This window comes from Clytia hemisphaerica, unplaced genomic scaffold (assembly GCF_902728285.1).
Source record: "Clytia hemisphaerica strain Z4C2 unplaced genomic scaffold, Clytia hemisphaerica genome assembly, whole genome shotgun sequence".
NCBI lineage: Eukaryota > Metazoa > Cnidaria > Hydrozoa > Leptothecata > Clytiidae > Clytia > Clytia hemisphaerica.
In genome coordinates, this window is record NW_027103621.1 from 1,091,582 (window position 1) to 1,119,123 (window position 27,542).

Genomic DNA, 27,542 nt, shown 5'->3' on the forward strand with positions numbered 1-27,542 from the left:
GGGAAAATTACGAAATTTGGTGCTGCACACCTTCAGCCAAGTCTAAAAAATACTTTGAGGGGTTCCTATTGAGTTCTGGGCCAAGTCAAGCTAGCAGAGGAATGACATCCCTGAGAAGTTCAAAGCGCACGTCTTGAAGTTGGCCCAGTGGTATAAGGCGTTCGGTTCGCGCACTAGCGATTCCCAGTTCGAAACGGATTAGGGGCACCTTTAAAATCTTTATCCAGGTTTTGGTATTTCATGTTTTTTTGGGTGTAGATTCAGAAAAAATAGGTCCAAAGTCCTGAAAAGTTGACGGAAGAGCGCTACGGGACCGTAAAGGACCCGTACGAGACCGTAAATGACCCCCTCCCCTAGCGCCGGACTGGGTGGGTATCACGACTTGAAACTTCAAGACGTCAAGTATATCGAAGGGGTAAAGCATCCCAAATTTCATCACTCCACCGTCACTGGGCTACGGGCCGCGAAAGGTACGCTGCAGGACGTCCCTGTAAGGACGATTTCCGGGCCGTACGGCGTTTTTAGCCGGTCAAACTTTCCGTGAGGCATCTCTACCGAATGGAGAACAAGTCTGCAAAATATCTAAGACGTAGCATCAAATTAGATTAGATTTTGCCTTAAATCGTTCTGGACTTAGACTTTTTTAACAATTAGTACAGCGCAAGACCTTCCTGTAAGGACGATTGCCGGGCCGCATGGGTCTATAAATTTCGTAATTTTCCCCTTATATCGACGATCGACTCTTACTCACTTTTTTAAGAACTGCTTATTCAGCAAAATCAGCGAGCCAAAGGGTGGGCCATATATAGTAGGCCAAATGGCCCGGGCCAACTAGGCCAGTCAGCTTTTGTTGAAACCCATTTAAATCTGTATGTTGAATATTTAAATTCATATTTTGAATACTTAAATTCGTATTCTAATATTTAAATTCGTATTTGGAATACTTAAATTCATATTCCAATATTTAAATGCGTATTTTGAATACTTAAATTCGTAATATGAATACTTAAATTCATATTCCAATATTTAAATTCGTATTCTAATATTTAAATTCGTATTTGAATCTTAAATTCCTATTTAATTCGTATTTTAAATTTAAAAATTCGTATTTTGAATACTTAAATTCATATTCCAATATTTAAATTCATATTCCAATATTTAAATTCGTATTTTGAATACTTAAATTCATATTCTAATATTTAAATTCATATTCTAATATTTAAATTCGTATTTTGAATACTTAAATTCATATTCTAATATTTAAATCTGTTTTTTGATATTTAAATTCATATTCTAATATTTAAATCTGTATTTTGATATTTAAATTCATATTCTAATATTTAAATCCATATTCTAATATTTAAATCTGTATTTTGAATATTTAAACTCGTATTTTGAAAATTTAAATCTTGGTTGAGCTTTCTCGGCCACCGTACTTATATAAAAATGTGTGAGGGAAATAGAAAGATTTTAATATTCAACTACTTTTTAACATTTCAAAACATTGAATCGGACTGCAGACTTTGAATACGTTAAATTAACTCGATAGAAGATGCAACTTTACACGCGAAGACGTGAAAAAACAGTGCACGCCAATTTAGGGCGTTGTTGTCGTGTATCCCCTGAAGGGATACACGTCTTTTTTTATAAGGAACACGTTTATAAAGCAACTTGAGGCTGAAAATGGTCTGAAAAATAAGGAATTGTTAGGTGTGGCTGTGAAAAGGTTTTATTAATGACTGGTCGAAATATTAAGAACTTAAGTAGAAAACTAGAAATCCAAACAGAAAATAGACAACGAAAAATGTAAAGTCAAGTTCTCAAGTTCTTGTAAAAACGACAGTAAAAATAATTTTGCTTCTACTAGCACAACACACAAAAACGCTCTCTTACTCTCTCTGTGTCGAACTAGTTTACAAACAAAGTTGTACAAAATATAAACCCAATCTAATTTCCCATGAGGGGCAATTATCTAGACGCAAGGGAATGTGACGCAATGCAAAACAAAGAAGCCTCATGAGACGCAATGAAATGAAAAGACACTAAACAAAAGAACTTATATACACCCGGGATTACAAATTAAACGTAATTAAAACTAAATTATAAAGTTCATTAAAGATGGCTTTTCTGCCATCAACATCTGGCTCCCCTTCAAGATTCTTAATCTTGAAAACTCCTCGGTGGGGAATCGCATTCTTCCAACAGCACAACGTTCGAAATAGGTCGTTCGAATTCACCGTACAATGTTTTAACTGTCACCTTTCTACAGTCACCGTGTTCGTCTGTATTGGCAACGATTATGCGCCCGAGCGGCCATTGATTTCGCTTGCCGTCCGTCTTTAGCAGCACAATATCACCAATTTGAAAACTTCGTCTCTTGCTCGTCCATTTCGTTCGTTCTTGAAGTTTTGTTAAAAATTCCTTTTGCCAACGAGTCCAAAATTCGTTGACAGCATGTTGAACACGTTTCCATTGTCTTCGTGAATATCCAGCTGATGAATCACTGAAGGCACCAGGTTGGTGGTACACAATCTTGGACTTTCCAGTCACAGCATCATTGGAGTTATCGGCTTCAAACTCAAGGCTCGAATATTGATTGGTCATCAAATGTATGTTATTGTATCAAGTGGTAGTCTGATAGATTAATGCTAGAGAGCTATTGATAATCAACAGCCTGATAAATCCTCTTGTGTGCTTGATTAACTTAACTTCTGAGGACGTTTACAATACACACCCGCATCCTGCATTGGTTGGGATTGCTTGCTGCCCATATGAGTAGGGTACAGGTTTTTTTAAATCAGGCGTATGGTTTTTACGTCATCATTTTCAGGGATAAATTTTGAGTAAGATAGTCCAATAGTTAAAAAATTCATTGAAGGGATCAGAGAAGCAAATTTAGTTTGCCAAATAGATAGACTTAGTTGAGGCTGCGATTACAAGGGCCAGACGCATTTTGATTGTTTGATTCAATGTCGTCAGACCGACTCTTGATATTTGAAAAAAAATGTTTGGTTTCAAGTCAGAAACCCAAACTAGAAAAATCAAATCTTGATTGAAATTTTTATCTCCTCTTGTGATACTTTCTTTGCATTTGTTCTGAATACTGGTTTTTTTTTCACCACATAAAGTTGGCAATTCTGGTCTTTTTAGTCCTGAAAAGAAATATCTAGCACATAAAAGCAGAGAGTCACAGCCGGATTTCTTAAGCACATTCAAGCATAGAAGTGATCTGACCACCAGGAAACTAGATAACTCTTTCCTCTCTCTCAGTAATGTGATGGAATGAAAATTGTAATGAAAACAGGACAGTCAAAAAGCTAGCTTTATAAGCTATGTATTACAGATTATTTTTGATATTATCATGCATATGCATTTCCAATAGAAAATAAATAAAAATGGCAACTCTATCCGTCCTCAATAAACTTCGTCATTTATCATGTTTGAAGCAAGCCACTGAAAAGGTATTTATTATTGTTATTCATTCAAATAATTTTGAGAAAGTAGTATCATGAAGTTTATATCCAGACCCCTTCCCTTTTCAGAACTAAGATTCAGATTTTTCTATCGAAATGTCAGATGGATTATCTAAAACCTAGGAAACGTCCCCTTTGACAGTATTATGGTCTACCAACTTACATCTGGCAGTTTCTGATTTTTCAAAACCTTCTTAGTACCTTTTACTCAGACACACCTTATCTGAGATTTTTTTTTGCAAGAAACTTCACATTGTAACTGGCAATTTTAAAGCGCATTGTTTTCATTCTTTAGATCCTCCCAACATTTTCAAGCATTAGCTCCCGACAAATGAGCACTGCTGAGTCTGCTGAATACCATCTCTTAGTAAGTCTATATTATTATCAGCCTGAATTTGTATTGTATATACAGTGAGTATGGAAGGGTTAAAACAGTTTGTTTACATTTAGGTAATTTTGAATGGAAAACAGAAGAGTGCTAGCAGGAATTCATGATTCTCATGCTTGAGACAGACAAGATACGAGTTTTGATTTGATTGTTTGAAGTTTTTAAAGAAAAAAAATTTCTCCTTTAAAATGGCAATAAAATTTTTTGGGTCGGCAGGTTTTAAGGTAGGGTCGGTCGGGTGACGGCAAACCAACAATTTTTTAAGTCCAGCCTAAAAAGTTGAATGTGATATCTTAGGAACAGTTTAAAGCTCTTCAGCTCAGAACTTTTTCAACCCATGAATCCCCATAACATAGCTAAACAAGGAAAAGATCTCACTCGTATGTTCTTTGTCAGAAGTATCTTACTTTATTTTCCCAATTTGTTTGAAGGTTCGCATCATTATTTAGTTGTAATAAGAGCAAAAAAACTGGAAAGTCTATTTTTTAGATTACTTCGGTTCATTATACTGCCTATTTGCTTTAAACAGTTAATATATGTTTCAATCTTCTTCTAATCTAACATTTCTTTACTTTTTCCTATCACCTTCACATTCACCAACATTATCACTTGTTGTATTAACAGGGACAGGTTAGTGTATTTATATTTTATTATTCCCAAATTCTTAGTCCCTTGTTTTGGAAAGCTTGCATGGATTAATTTTAAAAGTACATTGTGTTCTGGATAAAACAGTCCAATTTTATAAAGCAGTAAAAATCCTCATTTTAAAACAAACAAAGGTACTAAATTAAATAGAATAGCTGATTTATAATCACAACTTCCCTCATGGTTCTTGAAACGAGTTATGAACATTTTGATTCACTCCATCCTTATTGTTAAAGCTTACCAAAGCATTTTAAAATCATCTTATGACTTTGTATGCTAGACACCTTCGTTGGATAATAACACCCAAGCTCTAAAAGAGTTTTTATTTTCAGCCGTACAAGTTTCATAATTTGGACATTGAGTTGCCATACAGTGCCACTCTCACCAGAGATGAAGGCTTACATTATTACCGTGAAATGGTCACCATCAGAAGATTTGAACAAGAAGCATCCAAGCTTTACAAGGAGAAAGTCATCCGTGGTTTTTGTCATCTCTACTCAGGACAAGTATGAAATTTCTTTTCATGGAGCCTCTTAAAATCTTGATGTATTTTTTTTAGGGTTTTATTTGACTAATTTTATTTTCTCTAATTCTTTTTTCCCGTTCATTGATCTAAAAGGTCAAAACAGTAAAGGGGGTGTTCCAAAAAATGATCGATATCCTGATAAAGGGTTAAAAGGATTGTAAAAATTCAATGTCATGTCAGGATGTGAAATTGGGCAAAATCCCTTGGCCTTGTTACCTTAGAACAAATAAAAATTTGGGAAAAAAATCGGTTGTGTGTTTGATTGATTTTGAAAGCAATTTGCTGGGCTGCCATAACCTGCCCATTCTGAAAATCCTTTTTCAAGGTTATAAATAGCCCGGGGTCCACTTAAAGCTTTTTTTATAGACTGGTTGGCGCGATTAAGTGGCCCGGTAGCATATGGTAATATGCTTTTGCCTAGGCGGACTGTAAAACAGTCCGCCAGGAAAGTAAAAACAGTATGAAGCAATGTTTTTATTTGAGAATAAGGGATTGCAAATCTGTTAATCGTGTTTGTCTCTTTTTTGATTATATCTTTCAACTCCAAGTAGTTTTATTGTTATTTGGATTTTCAACATTTTTTTTTAAAATGGCGACATCGGCAAACGCTCCTAGTCTACTTCACTGGACTCAGCGTCATAAAAAATTATCAAAAAGCAAAGTTCAGCCAAAAGTAGACTCTAGTCTATGTTATAAATAAAAAGCAGACTTTAATAATGTAATAACGAGATGCACGTTATCTACCGTTTATCATTTTTTGATACGTTTTTTTCTTCTGGGTAATTATGATGTGTTTCCCAATATAGAATTATGCAAAAAGTGAATTAAACTGATCTTCTTCCTACGTGTTTCCTAAAAATAAGTCCATCCATCGCTATCCTAGCCCTTTAAACCAAATGGTGTTGTCTCTTATGGGGAATGATCTATCAATTTTGCAAATTACAACACTTTTACATTATGTTCCATCTTTATTTTTAGCAATATCCATAGTATTTACGAAATTGTTTTGCAGACCTCAAAACTCTTTTTTCTTTTTTTTTTTAACTTTTGAGTAGGTTTAGTCTCTCTTTTAGTCTCTCTAAAAATTGAAATACCAAAAATAAAGAAATAACAAAATAACAAAAAAAGAGAAAATAACACTTTGTCCAGCTTTGTCTTTTATACATATCATGTTTGATTACCTAAAAATGAACGTATTTTTTACAATTTTCAATTATAAAATGAATGGAATATTAGCTTCATCCATTTTTCTCATCATTCATGTTGTATCTCGAAGATTTCCGAGGGCATAAACAAAATGCTCTATAGGAAGTGGACAATAGTACTTATATATCAAAACTAATTTGGGGATGCATGCAGCCTAAATAGTACTAAACTCACAAACCTTCCAAATTACTAGAGTCTTATACGCAATTTTATTGAAACTATGAAGCTTTTTTTTTCAAACAATAGTGGAACAAAGGTTATTTAGGTTACAATAGGTCTGTCATTGTTGTTCAAAGCGTTAGGATTAACCACTTTAAAATTGCATTTCTTAGAATGAGAGTAAAGTACTTGTGAAATTAATAAAGAAAATTTTTGCAGTGCCATACAAAATTTAATAATAGATGTCACGCGTCAAAACAACTGTCAGCTATATCCATCATCTTTGATCGGGGAACCTGTAAAGAAGCCATTGCAGTGTTAAAAATTAACGCTTAACGGCGCTTCATCATGAGTAAGGAGCGCTCTCGATGCATTTACACCGTTATTGAAACTCCCACCAAAGATTTTTCTTGGCTGAATTGAGAAACTTTAGCCCAGGTTATATTAAGGGTAGTGCTTTTTACCCATGACTTTAATCGTTTCAATTACACGTGATTAATATAATAAAATGTTCCCTTTTAATATTGTTTCGAACATCTTTAGGAAGCGTGTGCTGTTGGAATGACCGCCACCTTAACGCCCGATGATAGTGTCATCACTGCTTATCGCGCCCACGGCTGGACCTATCTCAAAGGGCGCTCTGTTAAACAAGTTCTCGCTGAATTGACAGGTATTTAAAATCCTCATTTTTTTAGGTTGTAGCATCAGTTTTGTGCTGAAGAAAACATGACTTGAACGATTTGAGCCTCAAAATGCCGGATATAAAGGATTAGTCGAGCCTCGATAAAAATTACTGGTTCTGTGATATAAAAAATAGTGTTTTGTGAGTTTAGTGACGAGAGTTTAAAATCAAAACAACCCTCAGGTATAAGTACTAGGCGCTAGTCAGCTGGCTTAGGTCGCTGCCCTGCTACACGATTCAAAATTTATCTATTCTCAAAAACTGATTTTCACCAAGATGGATTATTGTTTATAATACCTTCTAATTAAGTTAGGCTGGACAAATTCTTGTTTTGACGTCACCGACCCTAGATTTTGGAGGTGGGTCGGTCGGTTGGAAAATCTTTTTATTTTGGTCATTCATGGTATTTTTGTCTACATTTTGTAATTTTTAAAGAAAAAGATTCTCTTCGTCAAAATAGCAATAAAAGTATTTTGGTCGGCAAGTTTAGAGAAAACGACAAATCAACATTTTTTTAAGTCCAGCCTTATTCAAAGTTGTTGGTGTTAGAATACTATCCCCTTTCTTCAATTCTCGTCAATATAGGTCGAAAAGGAGGATGTACGCAAGGGAAAGGAGGCTCAATGCATATGTATGCGCATGAGTTTTATGGTGGAAATGGTATTGTAGGTGCTCAGGTAAGGATGCCGTTTGATCACGTTGGATTAGGCAACTCAGTAAAGAAGTCTGATACATTAGGAATGCAAAAAACGTGACATAGTGTGCAGAGGGGTCCAGCCCCCAGCATTTTTCAGGGGGGTGCCAAGGAAAATTTTTAAATTATTTTCTGAAAAATACAGCCCCCAATCAATCAAAAATGGTTTAGCCCCCCTAAGCTCAGGGGAGGTGCGTTCTATGCGTGAGTACAAATCTATTTTATTTAGTAGTAGTTTGCTGCTAAAAATCTATTGTTCCAGCTCAAAAACACCAATGTAGGTGATCTTGGAGTGCAATTTAGTCCATTTAATTTCCAATGGGGATACAATGCAGTAGGACACATTCGCAGATTTTCTGTCCCGTACATTTATCTCGCGTTTCAATAGTTTTATAAACACACTAACTGTCACTTTCTTGTATCGCTTTAATATAAATGAATAATTTGATGAATTAATAATTCTTTTTTTCAGGTACCATTGGGAGCCGGTGTAGCATTTGCACACAAATACCGTGGTAACGGACGTGTTTGTGTCACTTTATACGGTGATGGTGCCGCTAATCAAGGACAGGTATAAAGAGTTAATATTTGCAAATCATTGCTTCCTCACCTTTCTACTTAGAATTCTAACATTTCTCCTCTCTGTCTTATTGTCTGAAGAACTTCGGGGCTAGAGAATTCGTTAAGGCTTGAATCTTTTTTCGCTTATTTATCATGTTTTGAATTTTCATGATAAACGCCCGTTATATTTATATAACTTTATGGTTGTGGCTTGTTAGCGTAGTAAACCTACGCCTCAAATAGGACTTGGAGTTTTTTATTTTATGATTAAACTACTGTAGTAATATGTTTACGGAACATGAAACATTACAAGAACATTTTGAATCGCCAAAAGTGATATTTGGTCACATAATGTGGTCTGCCACGTTTTGCGATGATTGATATGACGATATAATGAGAAAGAAATTCTTCTACTGCCAATCTTAATCTAAAGTACATTTCAAATTAGCTGGCAGTAAACTTTTTAATTGCGTATTACTTTTGATAGGTTTCAAATTAGATAGCGATTTTATACTTTTTGGAAAGGCAATCCGGAGTGGAATATTATGCATATAAAATTTTTCTAAAATTTCCAAACACGAAGATGAAAAACGAAAAAAAAAATCAGCTTTTTATCTAGCAATGTTATAACCACCATTTTTGGACTTGGGAAACTTCAATCTTTGCCCATGTCAGCTGTGAATTTTTTTTCAAAAAAAACAATTCAGTCCAAAGATATTTATCCATCTAATTCGAAACCTATCAAAAGTAATACGCAATTGAAAATTTACTGCCAGCTAATTTGAAATGTACTTTAGTAGACGATTGTCGCTCTTTAGTATCACTCTTTAGTGTCACTCTTTAGTGTAACAAACGTATGTATTTATGTTTTGTTTTTTGTGCTATGTTTTACATTTTATTTTTATATCTCCCACCTTAATTTGTATTTTCCTTTTTTGGGAGAAGCTAGACCTGCAAAACAATAAATGTAATTTGTTTTGCCTATAAATGAAAATCTTTCTCGTCAAATTAGCAGTTTCTTTACGTCTCTCTTTAGTCCCCATTCAATACGTCCTTTTATACGAACTTAGGAAATTTTGGCCGAGGCTTATTTTTTCATGATTTTCAGGCTTAGTTTTTTGTACACCCCCTGCTGTCCTGCTAGGGATTTGCAGTTTTGGCCCATGAAATACCAGATGGGACGTGATATAATCAGATAGCCTGAGGCATTCTGTTTGGTTCCCTTCATGGTCTTGAGCAAAAACTACATATCTATTTGTCTAGTTCATCTCTAAATTCAATTTGGAAATGGATACTACCACGGTTCTTACGTCAAAATGAAATTTATTGTTTTCTTGCTAAAAAATGTACCTTTGATATCAGGGATCTTCAAATAATTCTGTACTGTAGGACCAGTATTTTTCCCTTAAGGTTCTGCTATTCTTCTTGTTTTGAAATTAATAACAACACTTCAAAATCCTTCTACGTAATTGTCACTTTTTAAAAGTCCGAAAAAAACACTAACTTCACCGAGAAGTTGAAATAAACGCTTTTTTATATAAGAATGGTGTTATGAAAACTGTAACGTGCTATGAAAACTGTAACGTACTAAAGCACTGGGATCTACTTCAGTGAACGTGTGAAAGTGGAAGGCCCAATTGTAAACACTTTTTTAAAACAGAGTGACGAGTTCTCAGGATAATAGAAGGCCGATGTTAACCGAGGGTGATAGGCGCTCGAGATAAATGATGATGGTGGTATTCTTACCATATCCTTAAATCTTTTGACCAATTTCATTATGAATATTCTTATAAAGTATATTCTTATAAAAAAAGCGTGTATATCATTTCTGAATATGAGTGTTTTTTTTGCGCAGTTTTTTTTCTTCAAAAATTTAATTAATTACATATTTTTTATAAGCAACTTGGCCTTAGTAACCTAACCCTGAAACTAAGCATGAATCGGGAAAGCAACCAAAAATACCAAAAAAGGGTCGTTTGGGCATTAAAATGTGTATTGATGGTATTTGAATACCAATTTTGGACATTTTGGACATTTTGCACGTAAAATGAGATAAAAAGCAAAAAATTTTGAAGTTGCTAGGCATTTTCGGCTCAAAATCCATAAGCAACTTTTTGGCTGAAATCCAGAAAATCCTTAGCAACTCCTGTCCTGAGCCGAAATTTAGGGTTGCTTATAAAAAAGTGTGTTTTTGATTTTGGATAAATCCGCTAAATCCGCAAAATTTTCTTTCCCACCTAAATTTTTTCCTTCAAGATATCAAAAATGATTATATAAAAAGAAAAGTCTGACTAATCATCATCTTAACGTAATATTATAGATTTTTGAGACGTTCAACATGGCTGCACTGTGGGATTTGCCCTGTATTTTCGTTGTGGAGAACAATGGTTATGGAATGGGTACCTCATCAAACAGAGCATCAGCCGTCGACGAGTTCTACACACGTGGTGATTTCATCCCCGGCATCTCAGTGGACGGGAATTGTGTCATCAGTGTCCGCGAGGCCTCCAAATACGCTGTTGATCACGCCAAAAACAAGGTTAGAATCGTTCTCTTTTTCCCACTCCATCCAATACCCTTCAACCTTGAAAACTTGAACATTCTAAAGTCTATTTCAAATTAGCTGACAGTGTTTTTGATAGAATTTGAATTAAGTAGCGATTTTATGCTTGTTGAAAAGATAATCCGAAGTGGAATATTATCAACATGGAAAAACGAAGATGAAAAATGAAAAAGAAGAAAATCAACTTCTTGTAGAATAATGCTATGATCTTCATTTTTGTATCAGAAACTCTTCAATCTTAGAACTTCATAAATGCGAAAAAATATTTAAAAATATTAATTCAATCAAAAAATACACCCTAAAACTTTGCCCTGGTTTACTTACAAAAGGGGACTTTTTTGTTGTTTTTTGATGATTTTTGAAGTCAATCATTGATAGACTTTGGACTATATCTTTCGATAGAACAAATTTTTTGAAAACATTTTTCACGTCAATGATGTTCTAAGATCAAAGAATCACTCGCGTGAAAATAATTATAGCACAATTATAAGAAGTTTATTTTCTTGTTCTTCATTTTCAATTTTAATTTTCCGATCTTTTTGATTTTTTTCTCTATGACAATATCCCGCTCTTGTTTGTCTTTTCAATGAGCACAAAATCGCTACTTAATTCAAACTCTATCGAAAGTTAATGAGGTTTAAAAAAACACTGCCAGCTAATTTGAAATAGACTTTAAATTTCTGAGTTAAATTTTGAAAAATCTTGATGATGTCTTAAAGTTAGGGAATTTCGTTAGAAGTTAAAAAACTTTCAGATCCTTAAAATTATTTTCGTTGAACTTATAACAAAAACTTGCCTGATGGATGGAAATATGGTGAAAGTCTTTTTGAAGAGGAAAGTTTTCACCGGCTAATCAAAATAGATGGGATTTTCACTTCCTCTTGCAAGCTTTCTTGGAAATGGAAGAAAACGGATGTTCTTCATACGTTTCATACTCTATATTTTGATTCTCCCAAAGCTGTCAATTGAGAGAGCTTTTTACTAACTCGTTACTCGTTAGGATAACAGTGTGCTTTTTTTCTTTCACCTTTCACCTTTTTTTAGAATTCTCTCGAATTTTGGGTATTTTGAATAAGTCTGTCAAAATCGACCCTTCTTTGTCTCACCTTATAGCTTTAGCCTATTCTATTGTGTCTCTTCTCCGGGAAATCTCTGAAAAAGAGCCACCTTGTTCGGCAAAAAGAGGCTCTTTAAATACACGGGTTGCAAAATTATACTACTACAGTCAAAACATGTGATTGCTCGAAAAGTTTACGTGATTTTATTCCCATGTTACTTGGTATACAACTCACATGAAATTACTTTATTAGTATCAATAAATTCGAACCAATCAGAAATAAAGGTCATGTAATAAACACATAAACATTTCGGGTAAAATCGTGATTTGACTTCAAACTTTATTTTTGCAACCTGTGTATTAGCGCCGCCTTATCCGGCGAAAATCTGTTCTTTAATTAATAAATAGATAATAGCGATGTTATTAAACTGTTGTTAAATCTCATCGAATTAATGGTCCCTCAGTCCGGAGCACCCGCAAGGGAGAGGGCGCAATAATCTCTCCGAAGAAACCTTTCAACATCGCAACCTGGAACACCAGGACTATGTGGCAAAACCATGAACATAAAATGAAATTGCTACAAAAGACAATTCACCAGCTAAATCTAAGTATAGTTGGGATATCTGAAACCCACTGGGATAAAGACCTGGATGAAGTCTTTGACTATAATGACTTAACTATTTTCCATTCGTGTAGAGAGGACGGTATCCACAGACAAGGTGTTGCAATCGCCATAAAGAAAGAAATCCTACCTTGCGTGAGGTCGTATGATATTGTTAGTCCTAGAATCATCAGTTTGAGCCTGGAAATCGGAAAGAGACTTTTCAACGTTTTTCAAATCTATGCACCAGACTCCAACTATCCCGACGAAGAAGTCGACGCATTCTATGACGTTCTACAGTCGCAACTAGATAGAAAACCTCGCAATAGTCACACGATTCTTCTTGGTGATTTCAATGCTATAGTTGGAAAAGACCAACACGAAAACTTCAGTGATAATGTTGGCTATTTTGGTTTAGGAGTCAGCAATGAGCGTGGCTGGAAACTACTAGAGTTTTGTGCTATCAATAATCTTGTCATTACCAACACGTTTTTCAAACACCCGGAAAAACGCCGATTTACCTGGGTCTCACCGAACGGAACCCACAAAAACCAGATAGACTATATTATTACCGATATGCGCATCAAAAGGATTTTCAAAAACAGCCGGTCATATCACTCTGCTGATATAGGATCTGACCATTCCTTAGTTGGAGCAAAACTGAACCTTTCCCCACCGAAATTCAAGAAGTCACGCTCACTACCCAAACGCTTCAATGTCGAGAAATTGAAAGACCCTGACGTACTCCATGCTTTCCAACAAAGAATCGGCGGATACTTCGAACCCTTACTTCAGCTTGTTGAAACAAACGATATTGACACCGTCTATAATGAGTTCAAGCAAGTCACCAATGAAGCAACTGAAGAACTGATCGGACGGGTTAAGCACAGAAAAGTTGATGGTCTCCCACAAGAAGTTGAAAAAGCGTGCGAGGAAAGACGCAAGGCCCGTTTAGCCTTGCTGAAAGATGGTAATGCCGTAAACGTAGCAAGATATAGAAAACTTAATAAAGACGTAAAGAAATCCATCAACAAACATAAGAAAGAAAATCTTGAGAAAAAAGTTGTTCAAATGGAAAATGACCTTCAGCGTAATAACTCGTTCAACCTTTTTAAAACAGTCAGAGAACTGGAAGACAAACGCAGTGCTAATCCTAACCTGATGCAAGATAAAAACGGCATAAAGCACACCGACCCAGCTTGAAAGTATGGGAAGACCATTTCAAAGCACACCTGAACAAGGAATTTCCACACAAAGATGATGCCATCAATGAAGTCTCTAATCCAGCCGAGAATGAGTCATTCCCAGCGATATCGATAGAGGATGTAAGAAAAACTGTAAAGAAAATGAAGAAAAGGAAAGCCCCGGGAGTTGACGAGATCACTGCCGAGGTCCTGATCGCTGGTGGTGAACCAATGGTCCGAATGCTCCATGCCATATTCACAAAAGTCGAAAGAGATACCATCTCACCGAAAGACTGGTCTAAATCCCTTATAAACCCAGTACATAAGAAAGGAAGTAAGTCAAATCCAGAAAACTACCGAGCCATTTCATTGATATCGATACCTAGCAAAGTCTTCCTGCGAATACTCCTCAAGAGAATGACAGAAAGAACCGAATCTTTTCTTCGCCCTTCACAGTTTGGTTTCCGTAAAAACAGAGGAACAGTCGATGCAATCTTCATTGTCCGCCAAATTTTGGAGAAAGCTAGGGAGAGGAACGTCAAAGTACACCTTCACTTCATTGATTTCAAGGCAGCATTCGATACCATCTGGCGGGAAGCATTATGGAAAATGATGCGTGCGATTGGTATTGACCCACGTATCGTTGATATCATTGAAAGCATCTACTCAAATGCTGAATGTGCTGTAGTTGTTAACAAACAAATCACCAATTGGTTCAAGGTCAAGGTTGGTGTACGACAAGGCTGTCTGCTATCTCCAGTCCTATTTAACATATTCCTGGAATTCGTTATGGATGAGCTGAAGAGTCTCGATGACCACCTTGAACTAAAAGAAAATATGTCCACGGAGCTAAGGTATGCTGATGACACTACACTTGTGACCGCAATCTTTGAAAAATTGGAAATATCGACAGCTGAACTTGAGACCGCTTGTTCCAAATGGGGAATGAAGATCAACGCATCTAAATGCAAAACCATCAGTGACTCGCCAGTACCCATTCAAATCAACAATGAGAACGTTGAGAATGTCAGTGACTTTGTTTTCCTGGGAAGTAACGTTCCAGGCACTACAAACGACATCAAACGAAGACTGGGCTTAGCATCTTCCAGCTTTGGACGCTTAAGAGATCAAATATGGCGTAACAAAGACATAAGCCTGAAGCTGAAATTACGACTCTACAAACGCGCTCATCGTCCCCATAGCAATTTATGCCTCGGAAACCTGGACTCTGAAAAAATCAGATACACAGTTACTGCTAGTTTTCGAAATGAGATGTTTCAGATCACTTCTCGGCCTTACATTAATGGACCGTGTTCGTAATGTTGAAATCAGAAACCGGCTTGGAGTCACCACCACCATCGTTGACATCGTTAGAAAGAGACGTCTCTCCTGGTTTGGCCATGTTATCCGCAGAGACCTGGATAATCCCGTCAAAATTGCCTTCAAAGACGACTTCACAAACCCCAGACCGCGTGGAAGACCTCCAAAGAGATGGAAAGACCAAATGTATGTTGATACTGGTTCTGCACTGGCTCAACTAGAAGAAGTTGCCATGGACCGTCATGCTTGGAAAGACCTGGTCATGAGGAGCAAGGGGCCTGTTCAGGCCTGAGCATCTAAGCAAGTAAGCAAATCTCATCTCAGATTTCGTTTAGGAATTAAGGAAAATTATTTGCCTGTGTAGATGTAGACTGGGAATCCAGTCGTTTATAACGTTTTTGTTCAAAGCGGGAAATTTTTATGTCGGGATATGGTTAAAATAAACGACTGGGCTAAGGTGGTTTCCGTAGCTTACGGGAGTTCCAGCAGGGCCCGCAGATTTCTGCGGGGTGAGAAAACAATCATATACAACAAAATACATAAACAAATAAAAATTTCAGCCAATGAGAATTTCTAAGTGAAAGAAAAAAAACAAACCAAAACCAACCAACAAGACCCCCTGAAAATGTTATCCAAAAACATGAAAAAAGAGAATTTTTATGAAAAGTTTGTTGTGCACAAAATATTCTAGACGACTATATTGATGCTCCTGACAAGTTTTCTACTTCCTATTTTTTACTGAGTTAAGTCGTCTAGCATGCTAGACTAGTGTAGATGGTGCTGAGTCGTTTTGATCGTGCTGAGTCGTTTTGATCGTAAATCAAATCTCGCGTCAAGCTCAACGTCTCCATGAACATATAAAAACTGAGCATCCATCTCCTTTGTATTTTTGTAGAAAGCACTGCTAGCTTTGTTGCCGCCTCGTTAAAAACATAAAACGAAACAATAGATTTTGATGATATACCTTTTGGGAATACAACGTCAACGTCTTGCTAACAGCGTCAAAATTTCAACTAAAGTCTCTGTTGTTTTTCTCTTTTATCTATATCAAGGTAAATGCCCTACTATTAAGAGTCCCTTTTCCGAGCTCCCCAAAGTGCACTGTAAGGGTCGAAATGAGCAAAAATGAGAGAAGTGCACTCTAAGGGTGAAAAATCCGGAAAATGGTCAAAATCTTCAATTAAATGCACCAAGGGTGATTTTTCGACTAAATTTACTCAAATTTGATTAATTTTCTCTTTCTCCAATTTCGGGTGCATCGTCAGCTTGTCAAAACTCCGACTAGTATTGCTAAATTTGGACTCAAAAGTATAAAATAAATTTCGAGAGTATGTGATTCAAATTATGATATTCTTATGACACAGGACCTCAATTTTGGCATACTATTTTTTTCAATTATTATTTTGAAAAATTATTGGAGTGACAAAAGTGATTCAAATATCAAAAGTATACACGCAGTTGAAATTCTGCATTTCAGCGTTGAAAAATGTTGATAAAGTATATTGCAAACTTTTAAGAATATTTATTTTGTGAATTATGAGCAATGTTTACACTATATCAATCCTTTTACCTAATTAATTCAAAGAAATGAACTTGTGACGGAATATTGTGTCGGATTTTTAAAACCAAATTTGAAATACAGGCGGCAACGAAGCTCGCTTCAAAGACGCAATATAAGATAGACGTCCAGTCGTTTACATGTTCGTGACCTCTTTAATATCTTTTCTCTAATAGGGACCCATTCTATTGGAACTGAACACGTACCGCTATTTCGGACACAGCATGTCCGATCCAGGCACCTCTTATCGAACACGTGACGAGATTCAAGAAACCCGACAAAAACGGGATCCCATCAACGGATTCAAAGAGCGATTGGTCGGGCTTGAACTGGCTACACAAGCAGAATTAAAGGTTTGCTTTTTATTCACTTTGCTGTCTCGTCAATCAATCAATCAATCGATCAATCAATAAATCAATCAATTAGTGTTGTTATCGCTTTTTGGACCTACCCCGGTGGAGGTCCTATAAATTAACCTGTGTTTGTTCGTCCGTTCGTTCGTTCGTCTGTTACCAACCTTTCTCAGGATTGAATCATAGGAATCTTTTGATTTTTGGTACAAAGGTGCAAAATGGTGGTGGCCAAAATGTGACGGAGCCCGATTTTCGAAAAAAAAATTTTTTTGGCAAATTTGGGCTAAAAAACGGCTAAAAACGGGTTTTTTGGACTTTGTGAAAAATTGGATCATTAATTTTTTCTATTTTTTTTGCATGAAAGTAGGGTACCATCATAGGTAAAAGATGGCTCAAGCAGATTTTTGCAAACAAATTTTGTTGGCTCAAAAAAACGCATGTTTATCTATAAGAATCACTATTAATAAGCATACATCAATGTTCTTAGCCATATTATTATGTTTATTAGTTTTTTAAGATGAAAATGTCACGGTGGAGGGCAATGGTTTGAGTTTTCTAGAAACACTTATTGTTTTTTGGCTGAAAAACGAATCTTTATCTATGAGAATCACTATTTATAAGCATAGATCAATGTTCTTAGCCAAATTATTATTATTTCATTATTATTTTTTGCTAAACAAAGAAAATGTCACCTTAGAACGCTGGTTTTTTAGAAACCTCATCTATCTAAGCTGTGCATTTTTCTGATAGTGGATTGTTTTTATAAAGAAAAGCGTCTAATAGCTTTTTTATTTTTTTTCAAAAGTCTTTTTCAATAGTGTTGATAGTTTCTCCCAATTCTTGATATGCGTAAGTCAAGATGCCGTCATGTTTTTTAACGGAAGCACCCAAAAAAGCCGGTTTTTGACCTCCGTGTTTCTATTTTTAGTAACAGAGAGAGGTCAAATCCCGGCTTTTTTAGGGTGTTTCCGCTAGAAAAATGACTTACGCATATCAAGAATAGATATGCTTTCATTACATTTTATATTTTATTTATTTTATTTTATATTTCTTTATGTCTTACTCTCTGGTACCTAATAGCCGGGGGCTTGGAATAAGCGGGCGGTTTGGAAAAAATCTTAATAAGCGGGGGGGGGGGGGGTTGGAATATAAATGTCCTGGGTGGAAAATTTTGGAGAAAGCAAAATTAGGGCAAAAGAGGGAACTTTCAATAGCATTTTCCCAAAAATCAATGAGTGGGGGGGGGGGGGGGTTGGAATAAGAACGTCCTGGGTGGAAATTTTTGAAAAATCAATTAGCGGCCTCCCCTCGGCTATTAGGTACCCGAGAGTATGCTTTTTGGACCTACCCCGGTGGGGTGGAGGTCCTATAAATTAACCTTTGTCCGTTCGTTCGTTCGTTCGTTCGTTCGTTCGTTCGTTCGTTCGTTCGTTCGTTCGTTCGTTCGTTCGTTCGTTCGTTCGTTCGTTCGTTCGTTCGTTCGTTCGTTCGTTCGTTCGTTCGTTCGTTCGTTCGTTCGTTCGTTCGTTCGTTCGTTTGTTCGTTATTAGCTTTCCTCGTGATTGGCTCATTAGTTTTTTTTGATTTTTTGCACAAAGATGTGTAACTATAAGCGCTCGAATGTGACGGAGCCCGACTTTCAAAAAAAAAAATTGGGGGCAAATTTGGGCCAACAAACGGCTAAAAAACGGGTTTTAACTTTAACTTTTTTTGTTTTTTTGCATGAAAGTAGGGTACCATCATAGGTAAAAAGCTAAATTTTGTTGGCTCAAAAAACGCATGTTTATCTATAAGAGTCACTATTAATAAGCATACATCAAAGTTCTTAGCCAAATTACTCTATTTTTTTATGAGAGATGTTTTTTTGCTCACAAAGTCTTGAATAATGAATATGAAAGAACATTTCAAGAGCATGAAATTTTGGTTTCTAAACGTTTTTTTATAAGAAACAAACGACTAATTTTAATAGATCGTCACTATTTGTGTTCTGAATGATTGTTTAATGGTCACGCTCACGTAGATATCAATTATATATGTGTTAAATGCATAACCAGATAGGTCCATAAAAGTATCACTTGTCATTGTTTCAATGTTCATTGATTAGTTTGATAACCAGGTAGGTCCATAAAAGTATCACTTGTTTCCTAGTAGTTTGCTCCCACATCAGGCCTTTGATTTATATGGCCTTACATCTCAAAAAAACTCAGTTCCCTGGGAGTTCTTTACTGTTGGAAAACTCATAAATAAGATATATTGGATGGACGAAGTTTCTAGAAGAAGTCTTTTGAAAATTGCGTGGTTTTGACAGTTATCTACGGGATCTTGATTGGCTGAAGATGAGATACACTTATTTTGCATGAAAAAAAAACATACATAGACCTTCCCTTTTCAGAACGAATTAAAAACCTCACAGTCTACACGATTTTAAAACTCTCTTCCATCTCTCTCTATCATCTTGTTTTCCCCCTATTTGATCTTGATAGCTTTGTTTTACTGCCATTATTTCGAAATTTTACTTCGGGTTTTTTTAGATTTTCACTCGATTTTCGTAATGACATTTTTTCATCCCTTTTTATGCGCACTACAGTACCTCAAATGTGCGGCTATATGCCACATTTCAGCTATACGTGTTTAATGCGGAAAATTTTGATATCTTGGTTATTTCCTTAACTCTTTTCCTCGTGCAAGAAAAACGAAACAAGTTTGCGAAATATTTACTTTACTTTCGAGTAAAAGTTCTGATTTAGTGGAAGGTGGTTTTTTGAAAAATGCTCTCTTTCCCATTGCATACTGATCTCCTATTGGTCAAATTTGTGGTTTCCATTCGCCCACAATGTTTTGCTACAACAGAAAAACAAGATTGTGAAATACTTTCGATTTTTCAAAGAAAAACAAAATATTTTTTTTTGTTTCCTATGAAATATAGAGAAATTTTCCTTGTGAAATTTACTTCTGCTGCTGCTGTGTGGATGTGTAGGAGGATTGAATAGGACAAGGGAGAAAAATGTACTATTTTTATCGACAGTATATTTACACTTAGAGCTCGAGTGAATAAATAATAAATAAATACCAAGCTCCATCTTAATTACGCAACAATCTGTCAGCAAGGCTTACAGAGCCAGTTAACATAAGAACAAGAAATCCTATTTATCCTCTTAATATACGAACTGAGCGTTTTTTCTTTCCTCACTGCATATCCCAGTGGAATGTCCTGGGCGGTAATATAAGAAATCTACCTTCTGTTAAGACCTTTAAGAATGCAATTTTACTAATTTTTGAGACCCAAACAATCTCGTGTTTTTTTATGTTTCTGACAATCAAGGTGCAGTCTTTCTAAATCGACTTCGGGTAGGGTTCAGTCATCTCAACGAGCACAAATTTAGGCATGGTTTTCGTGATATTTTAGACCCTTTTTGTGGTTGTCGAACTAACTCAGTTGAAAATACTCAGCACTTTTTTCTGCACTGCTCTATATATTCCCATGCGAGACAATCTCTACAGTATTCGACAAACTACAAGACTTGGGTGTTATTTTCCTCCCGCTAAACCCTTTTGTCGGCTTTTATTATACGGTGATGTTTATGTGATTAAATCAAACTATAATTCTTTCTATCGTTGAATATATCCATGAAGGTTCAGTGGTTCGTTATTTTAGTCTACTACAACCATAGCTCTCTCCACGTCACGCCTTGTTTTACTTTTTCCTTTCTTCATAGTCTATTACCTCTGGCGATATAACTTAAGTTTCTAGCGGAGGGAGGGACTTGTGTAGTTTAGTAGTATTTTGTAATATATGTTCGTAGTGTACACAGGGTACATGTTTTTGTTTCAATAAAAAATTAAATAAAAAAAAAGTAAAAAAAAAATAGCTCAAGTGAATGACAGATTCCAGCCTTTTAAAACGTGCGAACTTTTAGGAGCAGAAAAATGAATGAATCAAAAGATAGAAATTTAGATTTTTGGACAAAAGTTTTGTAGTATTCAAATGTAAAAAATAATAATTCAACCCAAATGAATTGGTTGTCTCCCATCTCAAAAATTAAGAATTATTGTTAAGGGTGTAGAAGGGCCGGTCTGAAAGCTATCTAATATTCAAATGGCGGACTGGCAGCCGCTCACTCTAACGGAGTGGCTCAATTTCCCATAGGAGAGGGATGGCAGTTAGTCTTTGATGTGAAAATTTCTACATCGGAGGCAAGATAAGCATGAAATCAACCCGTCATCATCAAAGTTTTATGCTCTTTTCAACAGTTTCTACGAGTGTTCTGAAAAGCTACTCATTTTTGAGTTATACACGCTTTTTTTACCTCCTGGATATCCGCTCCCTTTTAGATATCAACTTTTGAACAAAAATTGTTAACCCCTGGATATCCGATATCCTCAACAGGGGAGTACTCTTAGGTTCCAAATAAACGCCCCCCCCCCCCCCCCCTCCCGCGCTTGTTAATTTTTCGAAAATTTTCCAACCCCCCGGGCCTTATTAGGACCCCCCCCCCCCCGTTTATTAATCTCTAAGAACATTTTCAGCTGTCAAAGAGAAGGCCCCTTATTTTGCTCTAAATAGGCTAATTTTAGCCTATTTTTACCTTATTTTGGGTTTCAGAAGTACAATTTCCAACCCCCCCGGCAATTAGGTCCCCCCCCGTTCATTAAAATCTAGAAAATTTTCCAACCCCCAGTTTATTCGAACCCCCCCCCAGTTTATTCGAACCCCCCCCCCCCCCCCCCCCGTTTATTTCGAACCTAAGAGTACGGACTATTTTTGGAAAAGCCCAATACCATGGTGAGATTTCGGAGTTTGAACAATAAGTCTATTGTTTAAAACAACACAAAAATAAAAATAATGTTCTTCTTATATAAAAAAAAAGCGTGTAGCCAGTTAAAGATAGCGCAAAGAGATGACTGCCCAGTGGGGCCCTTTGACTTTTAAAGGGTTATTGCTTGATGGGGTTGACAGATCTGAATGGTCAACAAATATTACCGAGGGAATTCTTGCTGGTATCACTGTCAATGTACGATTCTTCATTATAGAAAGTCGACCAAGAAGTCAAGAAAATGGTCGACGAAGCTGTTCAGTTCGCCCGCACGGACGCCGAGCCACCGCGCGACGACATGGCCATGTTTATTTATTCAGAAGGAACTGGCGGTGAAAGTGTTCGTGGAAGTGATTTGTTCACTCAATTCCCAACAAATGATAGATTGAAGTTTTAATAATTGAAAACTATTAAATTATTTAGTTACTATGTAAATTTTCTAACTCTTGAGATGTTGTGACGGTTTCTGCTGAAATTATTTGGAATCTAAGAAAGGCATTGATGACCAAAGACAAATTCTTATCCAAATTATGAACTAATGAAATTTTCACTTGTCATATTTTTCACATTCTGGCCGAATTCGTTTTTTCATCACTTTCAAATGGCACAAAATTTTGATGACAAATTGTGTTCCTTCTTGTTATTCAAACATAGAAAATAAATATTAGAATCAAAGTTACAAAACTTTCCGTATCCCCTCTTCATTCCCTCGGAAGTTTAGATTCGGTAGTAAAATACAGTACTTATTTTGTAAGTATAATTATGCAACCTAAATTCTAATTGCGGTTACATTAGTCCTTTAATACCTTTCTGTTTACTTCTCACGGGAAAAGTGAGATTATTTTTTTGTGATTTTTTTTTTTGATTTTATATTTTAAAGATTTGACTATTGTACACATTTCAACCTCGGTTTCAGGTCAATAATAGTCTTTTTATTCTTCCCTGTTTATTGCTCTGGGACCGAGGTTGTAATAATATTTTTTGTCCGTGAAAGAAAAAAGTATTTATCTATAGACTTAAATTTAAATGTAATTTTTTCTTCCTTGAATTCAATAAAGATTTAAACTGTTTTCACTTTCGCAATACCCAATGCGCAAAAAATGGACGTATACAAGTTAATCTAAATCATCGTAAATTTTGTGAGTTCAATTTTTTTTTAAATACACAGAGATAGCCGCAGGGAAGCAGGGGACCAAAATTTTCTATCTGTTTCTTACCACAATCAGTGACAAAATACTTGGCACAAAAGGGAAATCCACTTGGAAGTTTTGAAACCACGATCGATTTGCAAGTGCTCTAAAGTAGAGTTTTAACGCTAGACTTAAGACCTTGGGATCTGAGGATCCGAAAGTCCAAAAATGGTCCAGTAGGGCTTGAAATATAGCCTAGAAACCAACAAATCCCTCCCAGATCGACATAACCGATGAAATCAAGTTGAAGGCCCGAAATTGACATTCTCGCTCGAACTTCAATTTTCGAAAGGAAAAATGGTAAATTAGCCAAGTGCCAATATGTTATGGCACTGATTGTAGTTAGCTTTTAAGTAGCGGTTAAATAGCACCAAGTAAGTGAATCTTTCAATGGGTAACTGTACAATTTTTATGAGTAAGCTCAAATTGTGCTCAGGAAGTGAATGCTCACTCGTCCATAAAAGTTCGAAAAATCTGGTAAAGCTAAAAATTCAAAAAACATCCGTTTTCGAGTAAAAATTATGTAAAAATACAACCATGTTGGTACTGTGGTGCCATGCTTCTATATTTACTACTCCGTTTTGATTATTTTTACCTAATGGTTATTTTAAGGATCGTTCTATTCTTCCTACATAATGCTTCCAAAATGTCTTTATTTTGCTTTGGTCTTCACAAGGTCACTAAAAAGGGAATAAATTTGAAAAACGGAGCTGTGGCGTTGTGGGAAAATCTTTATGCAGGAGCCAAAGTCATTTTTTTTAAATGGTGCTCCCATCTTTTGGAATATGCCCCCCCCCCCAATTTTTTTTTCAATTGGTGTTATTTTTTCCTAAGTGTTTTAATGCAATAATTTCGATTAGAATAACTACGTGTTACTAGTACTTTCATGCATAAAAACCGCTGACTGCCGAAAAGCCTCACCATGAAGGTGAAAATCAGGAAATTCAGGAATTTCGCCATACTAATTCATAGAGCTGACGCTTGTTCCAGTCTTCTTTCATTGTTTCTGCACTACTTTTCTTCCATTTTTGTCACTCTTTTTGCGATTTTTCATATGTTCTTTCTCTCCACAACACACAACTCTTAAATGTTCATAGACCCCCCCCCCCCCCTATACACCTTTCCAAAAAGAACTTTCGGGAAATAAAGTAGAGATGTTAAAGTTTTGCATGCAGCAAACATTTTTGTAAAACTTCTTTTCCTGTGGATTTGAGAAAAAAAATTTTTGGGCTCCAAACATTCGATTTACTGTCGTCACTATAATTTTTTGAAGCTCTTGCAGTAGGGAAAAATCATCAGGGCACTTGAAAGGCATCGTTTAAGTGGAATTCACCAAAGAAACGAGATGGAAAATCCCGGTTTTTGGTGAGGTGCTCGCTAGGTATAATAACAAACAAATATGATTTCTTCGAATCAATTAATATAATCTTTTTACACAAAAATAATCATCATTTAATAACATCATTATTTACGTCTCAAATAAAACAAACAAAAAAGAATCAAATTTTAGAATAAATCTACAGTTTTAATATCTTTATAAAAAGAACTGAAGCTCAAGAAGCTCAAGAAGCTTAATAACTTTGACAGCGAAGCTTGATTTGAATGATCACTATTATAGTAGTAAAATATACCACAAAATAATTTTTAGTGGGAACACTCAACAATCTCGAATAAATATTTGATACACCCCCCGAAACACTTGTAAAGCTTTGCATCAAAAGGCTGTGTGAATGAGAATGGGGGGAGGGGTCAAATTTACAAGGGTCGGATGACGGCCCTACTCATTCTTCTCAAGCAATCGGACTCCATAAAACGTTTATTAGAAAATTTAAATGCTGTGCGAATTTCCTTTTTTAAAATAACAATATAGAATAAAAAAAACTTATTGCTTTACTTTATATAATTTTTCTCGTAGTAGTATCAAAACAATCTATTTACAGTTTGAAAGCAAAACAAATCAAAATTGAAATATAAAGCAACTCGAAAATAAACGCCTTTTGAACTTTCGATAACGCATGGTGATGCTTCGATATGAGCACCGCACAATCTGTGTCGTTGTCAATTTGATAATTTGGTAAGAAAAATTTTATGCGACGTAGATTTTGTGAATTATGGTCACTCCAGTCATTAGACATTACTTTCGAGTTCAGTGATGTACATTATACATCACTATGTTGTGAGTGTGTGTGCGTATGACGAACCAAAACAAAACGATAAGGATTGGTGAATCAACACCACAAAGATTTATGAAACAGAAATTCATTATCAAATAACTTGCAAAATCACAAAGACAAGCGGTGTAATTGTCATAAAAAGATGTTAAGAATAGTAAAAAAATATTACGCGGGCCATTAGATGTTTATCGGTGTCGTAATATTTTAAAAAACTGTTTCCATTTTAAAACATACTTTTTAAAAGTCAAAAGAAATATGAACAGAAGAAGAACAACATCGAACCAACGAAATAACAAAAGTTTTCTTACGAAAGAACTGATTCGTGGAATCTAAGAGTTTGGTACCCAAATGTAATAATTATCCTTTCAAGTTTCACAAAGAATTATATTATCCATGACACAATACAAAAACAACCTTGAAAAATCGAGTGCCTGTCATAAATTTTTATTGACGCGAATTTTTAATAAGTGTAGAAAGCACTCGATTTTTTCGGGCATGTTTACTGTACGGTGTGATCAGTGTGTTATGAATACCACCGCACCAAGCAGCGACAAGCACAAGTTCCAACCATAGATTTATGAAGCCCCAAGGGCTAGATGGCGTACTTTTGCTGAAAAGTGTGCCGTGGTTAGGTAGGAAATCCTACCTAAGTGACATTACAGTAGAATTTAAGCGCTTGACCAATCAAAAGCTTCGCGGGTTTTCGAAAACAATAGCAACACTATTTTTTCCTACATTAACTTTTTTTTGCCTGTGATGGCTTAAAGCACGGCATCTAGCCTTCTGGCTTTATAAATCTGTGGTTCCAACAACTCAAGATACAACACACCAGAAATCATCATTCCTGGTACATAGGCGGCGCTACTGGAGGTAGATCATCAAATACGGTCATACTACTCTCCTCAGTTCCGTCACAAATCAATTCTAACTGCATATCACTACCATTCAATATACGCCTATCTCGGTGTTGGCGTCTTCTTCTTTCACAAGTAATCTCCATTAAACTAAATGTTGTTGCAATCAAAGCCGCCAGCCCAGCACCAATCACCAAATAAAAAGCCACAGCAAATTTACAACTGATCGGTATTATTTCGCCAGTATATGTTTTTAGTTCGAGTTGACTGATATCCAATGTAATCCAATAACTTAGCCCAAGAATGACCACAGAGTACAAAACTGAAATGGAATATGAAATAATTACCAGCTATTGATAGGAAAGATTAATCATTCCGTGACCCTTCTCGAACTAATTTTCGCGATGTTCGCCATTTTCATTCAAACCAATTTTCGCAAAAATTAGTTTTCTCAAAAAATTTGAAATCCGAATTTTGGCCAAAACCCCTAGATAAATGAAAGAACTTTGTTGAAAATTAATCCACTTAAGGATAACCGTAATCTACCATAATAGCCATGAACTTTTTTTAGCAGTTTGTTTTTCGCTAACTTTATCAAAGGTGTGACCTATAAGCTTCAAATGTTATTGGTTGAAAAATCGAACACACAAGAAAGAGATTTCCATGAACACAGATCCCACCTGACAAAATATTTCCAATGGAGTTTCTTCTTAAACATTTGAGACCAGTTCGATTGCTTCCACAGACGTCAAGGGCGAATTGAAACATACTGCTGATGACACCCAGCAAAGCGAACGATGCACACAAACGCAATTTCAGAATTACGCCATCTGTTATACATTTCCCTACAAGAAATAAAAAAGCATATCACTTAAAGCCAATCTGTACGTATAAGATGGTTTTAAACTGATCTAAAATGAGATGAAGAGATGTAGCCAAAGTTGGAAAGAATTTAGATTTAAACTGAAGTTGAAAAAAAGAGAGATTGAAGAATTACCAATTAAACTTCATTCTTCGTGGAAAAACCATCCATACTCTTACATTATACGGATACACTAAGATTTATGTCCAAAATATGGTTGACTTGACTCAATGAAGTAAAATGATTTCGTTGAGACTTCAACGTAAAAATCTTGATACTTTTTACCAACCATACCTTTAATTAATCGAATATTCATCCCAAATATTGTATATAAGCCAATATGTCGTCCAGAACAAATTCCACCATCCAATTCAAACCAGTTTGGTTCGGCCATTGTAATAGCATATAGTCCAGTCACAACCAGACCAAAGAAAGCGGACGGGATATTCCTGTTGGTCTCAGGTTTACCATGTCGGCGTCGAGACCGTCCCCTCCTGGTATGGAACCGATAGGGAAAAGGTGCCCTTGCAAACATATTTGGATGTTGCTGCTTATAATAACGATAGTACCAAGTATCCGAGAAAGTGTTTTATTTCATACATAACTCTATAAAACGAAAGAAGTTTTCTAAATCCTATCATATCATGAGGCAGTAATGACTTCTAAGAAAATAAATAG

The 27,542-nt window shown here is 35.8% G+C and overlaps 2 protein-coding genes across 2 annotated transcripts; one reads left to right on the top strand and one right to left on the bottom strand.

The window, feature by feature from the left end:
• Positions 1-4,840: 4,840 nt before the first annotated feature.
• LOC136802404 (pyruvate dehydrogenase E1 component subunit alpha, somatic form, mitochondrial-like) lies at positions 4,841-22,805 on the top strand. Its single transcript, XM_067059142.1, has 7 exons — positions 4,841-5,012; positions 6,941-7,067; positions 7,665-7,756; positions 8,246-8,344; positions 10,655-10,873; positions 16,794-16,970; positions 22,002-22,805. Exons 1-7 carry the CDS (start codon positions 4,923-4,925, stop codon positions 22,179-22,181), a joined length of 984 nt encoding a protein of 327 aa, XP_066915243.1. The 5' UTR covers positions 4,841-4,922; the 3' UTR covers positions 22,182-22,805.
• Positions 22,806-24,361: 1,556 nt separating this feature from the next.
• Positions 24,362-27,481, bottom strand: LOC136802399 (transmembrane protein 127-like). Its single transcript, XM_067059138.1, has 3 exons — positions 27,159-27,481; positions 26,683-26,847; positions 24,362-26,324 (listed from the first exon to the last, which is right to left on the bottom strand). Exons 1-3 carry the CDS (start codon positions 27,397-27,399, stop codon positions 25,987-25,989), a joined length of 744 nt encoding a protein of 247 aa, XP_066915239.1. The 5' UTR covers positions 27,400-27,481; the 3' UTR covers positions 24,362-25,986.
• Between the last annotated feature and the right edge of the window lie 61 nt (positions 27,482-27,542).

What these genes read in the sequence shown, in the direction of transcription:
- LOC136802404 (XM_067059142.1), top strand. Translation starts at nt 4,923, where the DNA reads ATGGTCACCATCAGAAGATTTGAACAAGAAGCATCCAAGCTTTACAAG. An exon ending in GTCATCTCTACTCAGGACAA is followed by an intron (nt 5,013 to 6,940) that starts GTATGAAATTTC and finishes GAACATCTTTAG; the next exon opens with GAAGCGTGTGCTGTTGGAAT. An exon ending in ATGGTATTGTAGGTGCTCAG is followed by an intron (nt 7,757 to 8,245) that starts GTAAGGATGCCG and finishes TCTTTTTTTCAG; the next exon opens with GTACCATTGGGAGCCGGTGT.
- LOC136802399 (XM_067059138.1), bottom strand. Translation starts at nt 27,399, where the DNA reads ATGTTTGCAAGGGCACCTTTTCCCTATCGGTTCCATACCAGGAGGGGA. An exon ending in GAATATTCGATTAATTAAAG is followed by an intron (nt 26,848 to 27,158) that starts GTATGGTTGGTA and finishes TATTTCTTGTAG; the next exon opens with GGAAATGTATAACAGATGGC. An exon ending in CATTGGAAATATTTTGTCAG is followed by an intron (nt 26,325 to 26,682) that starts GTGGGATCTGTG and finishes ATTCCATTTCAG; the next exon opens with TTTTGTACTCTGTGGTCATT.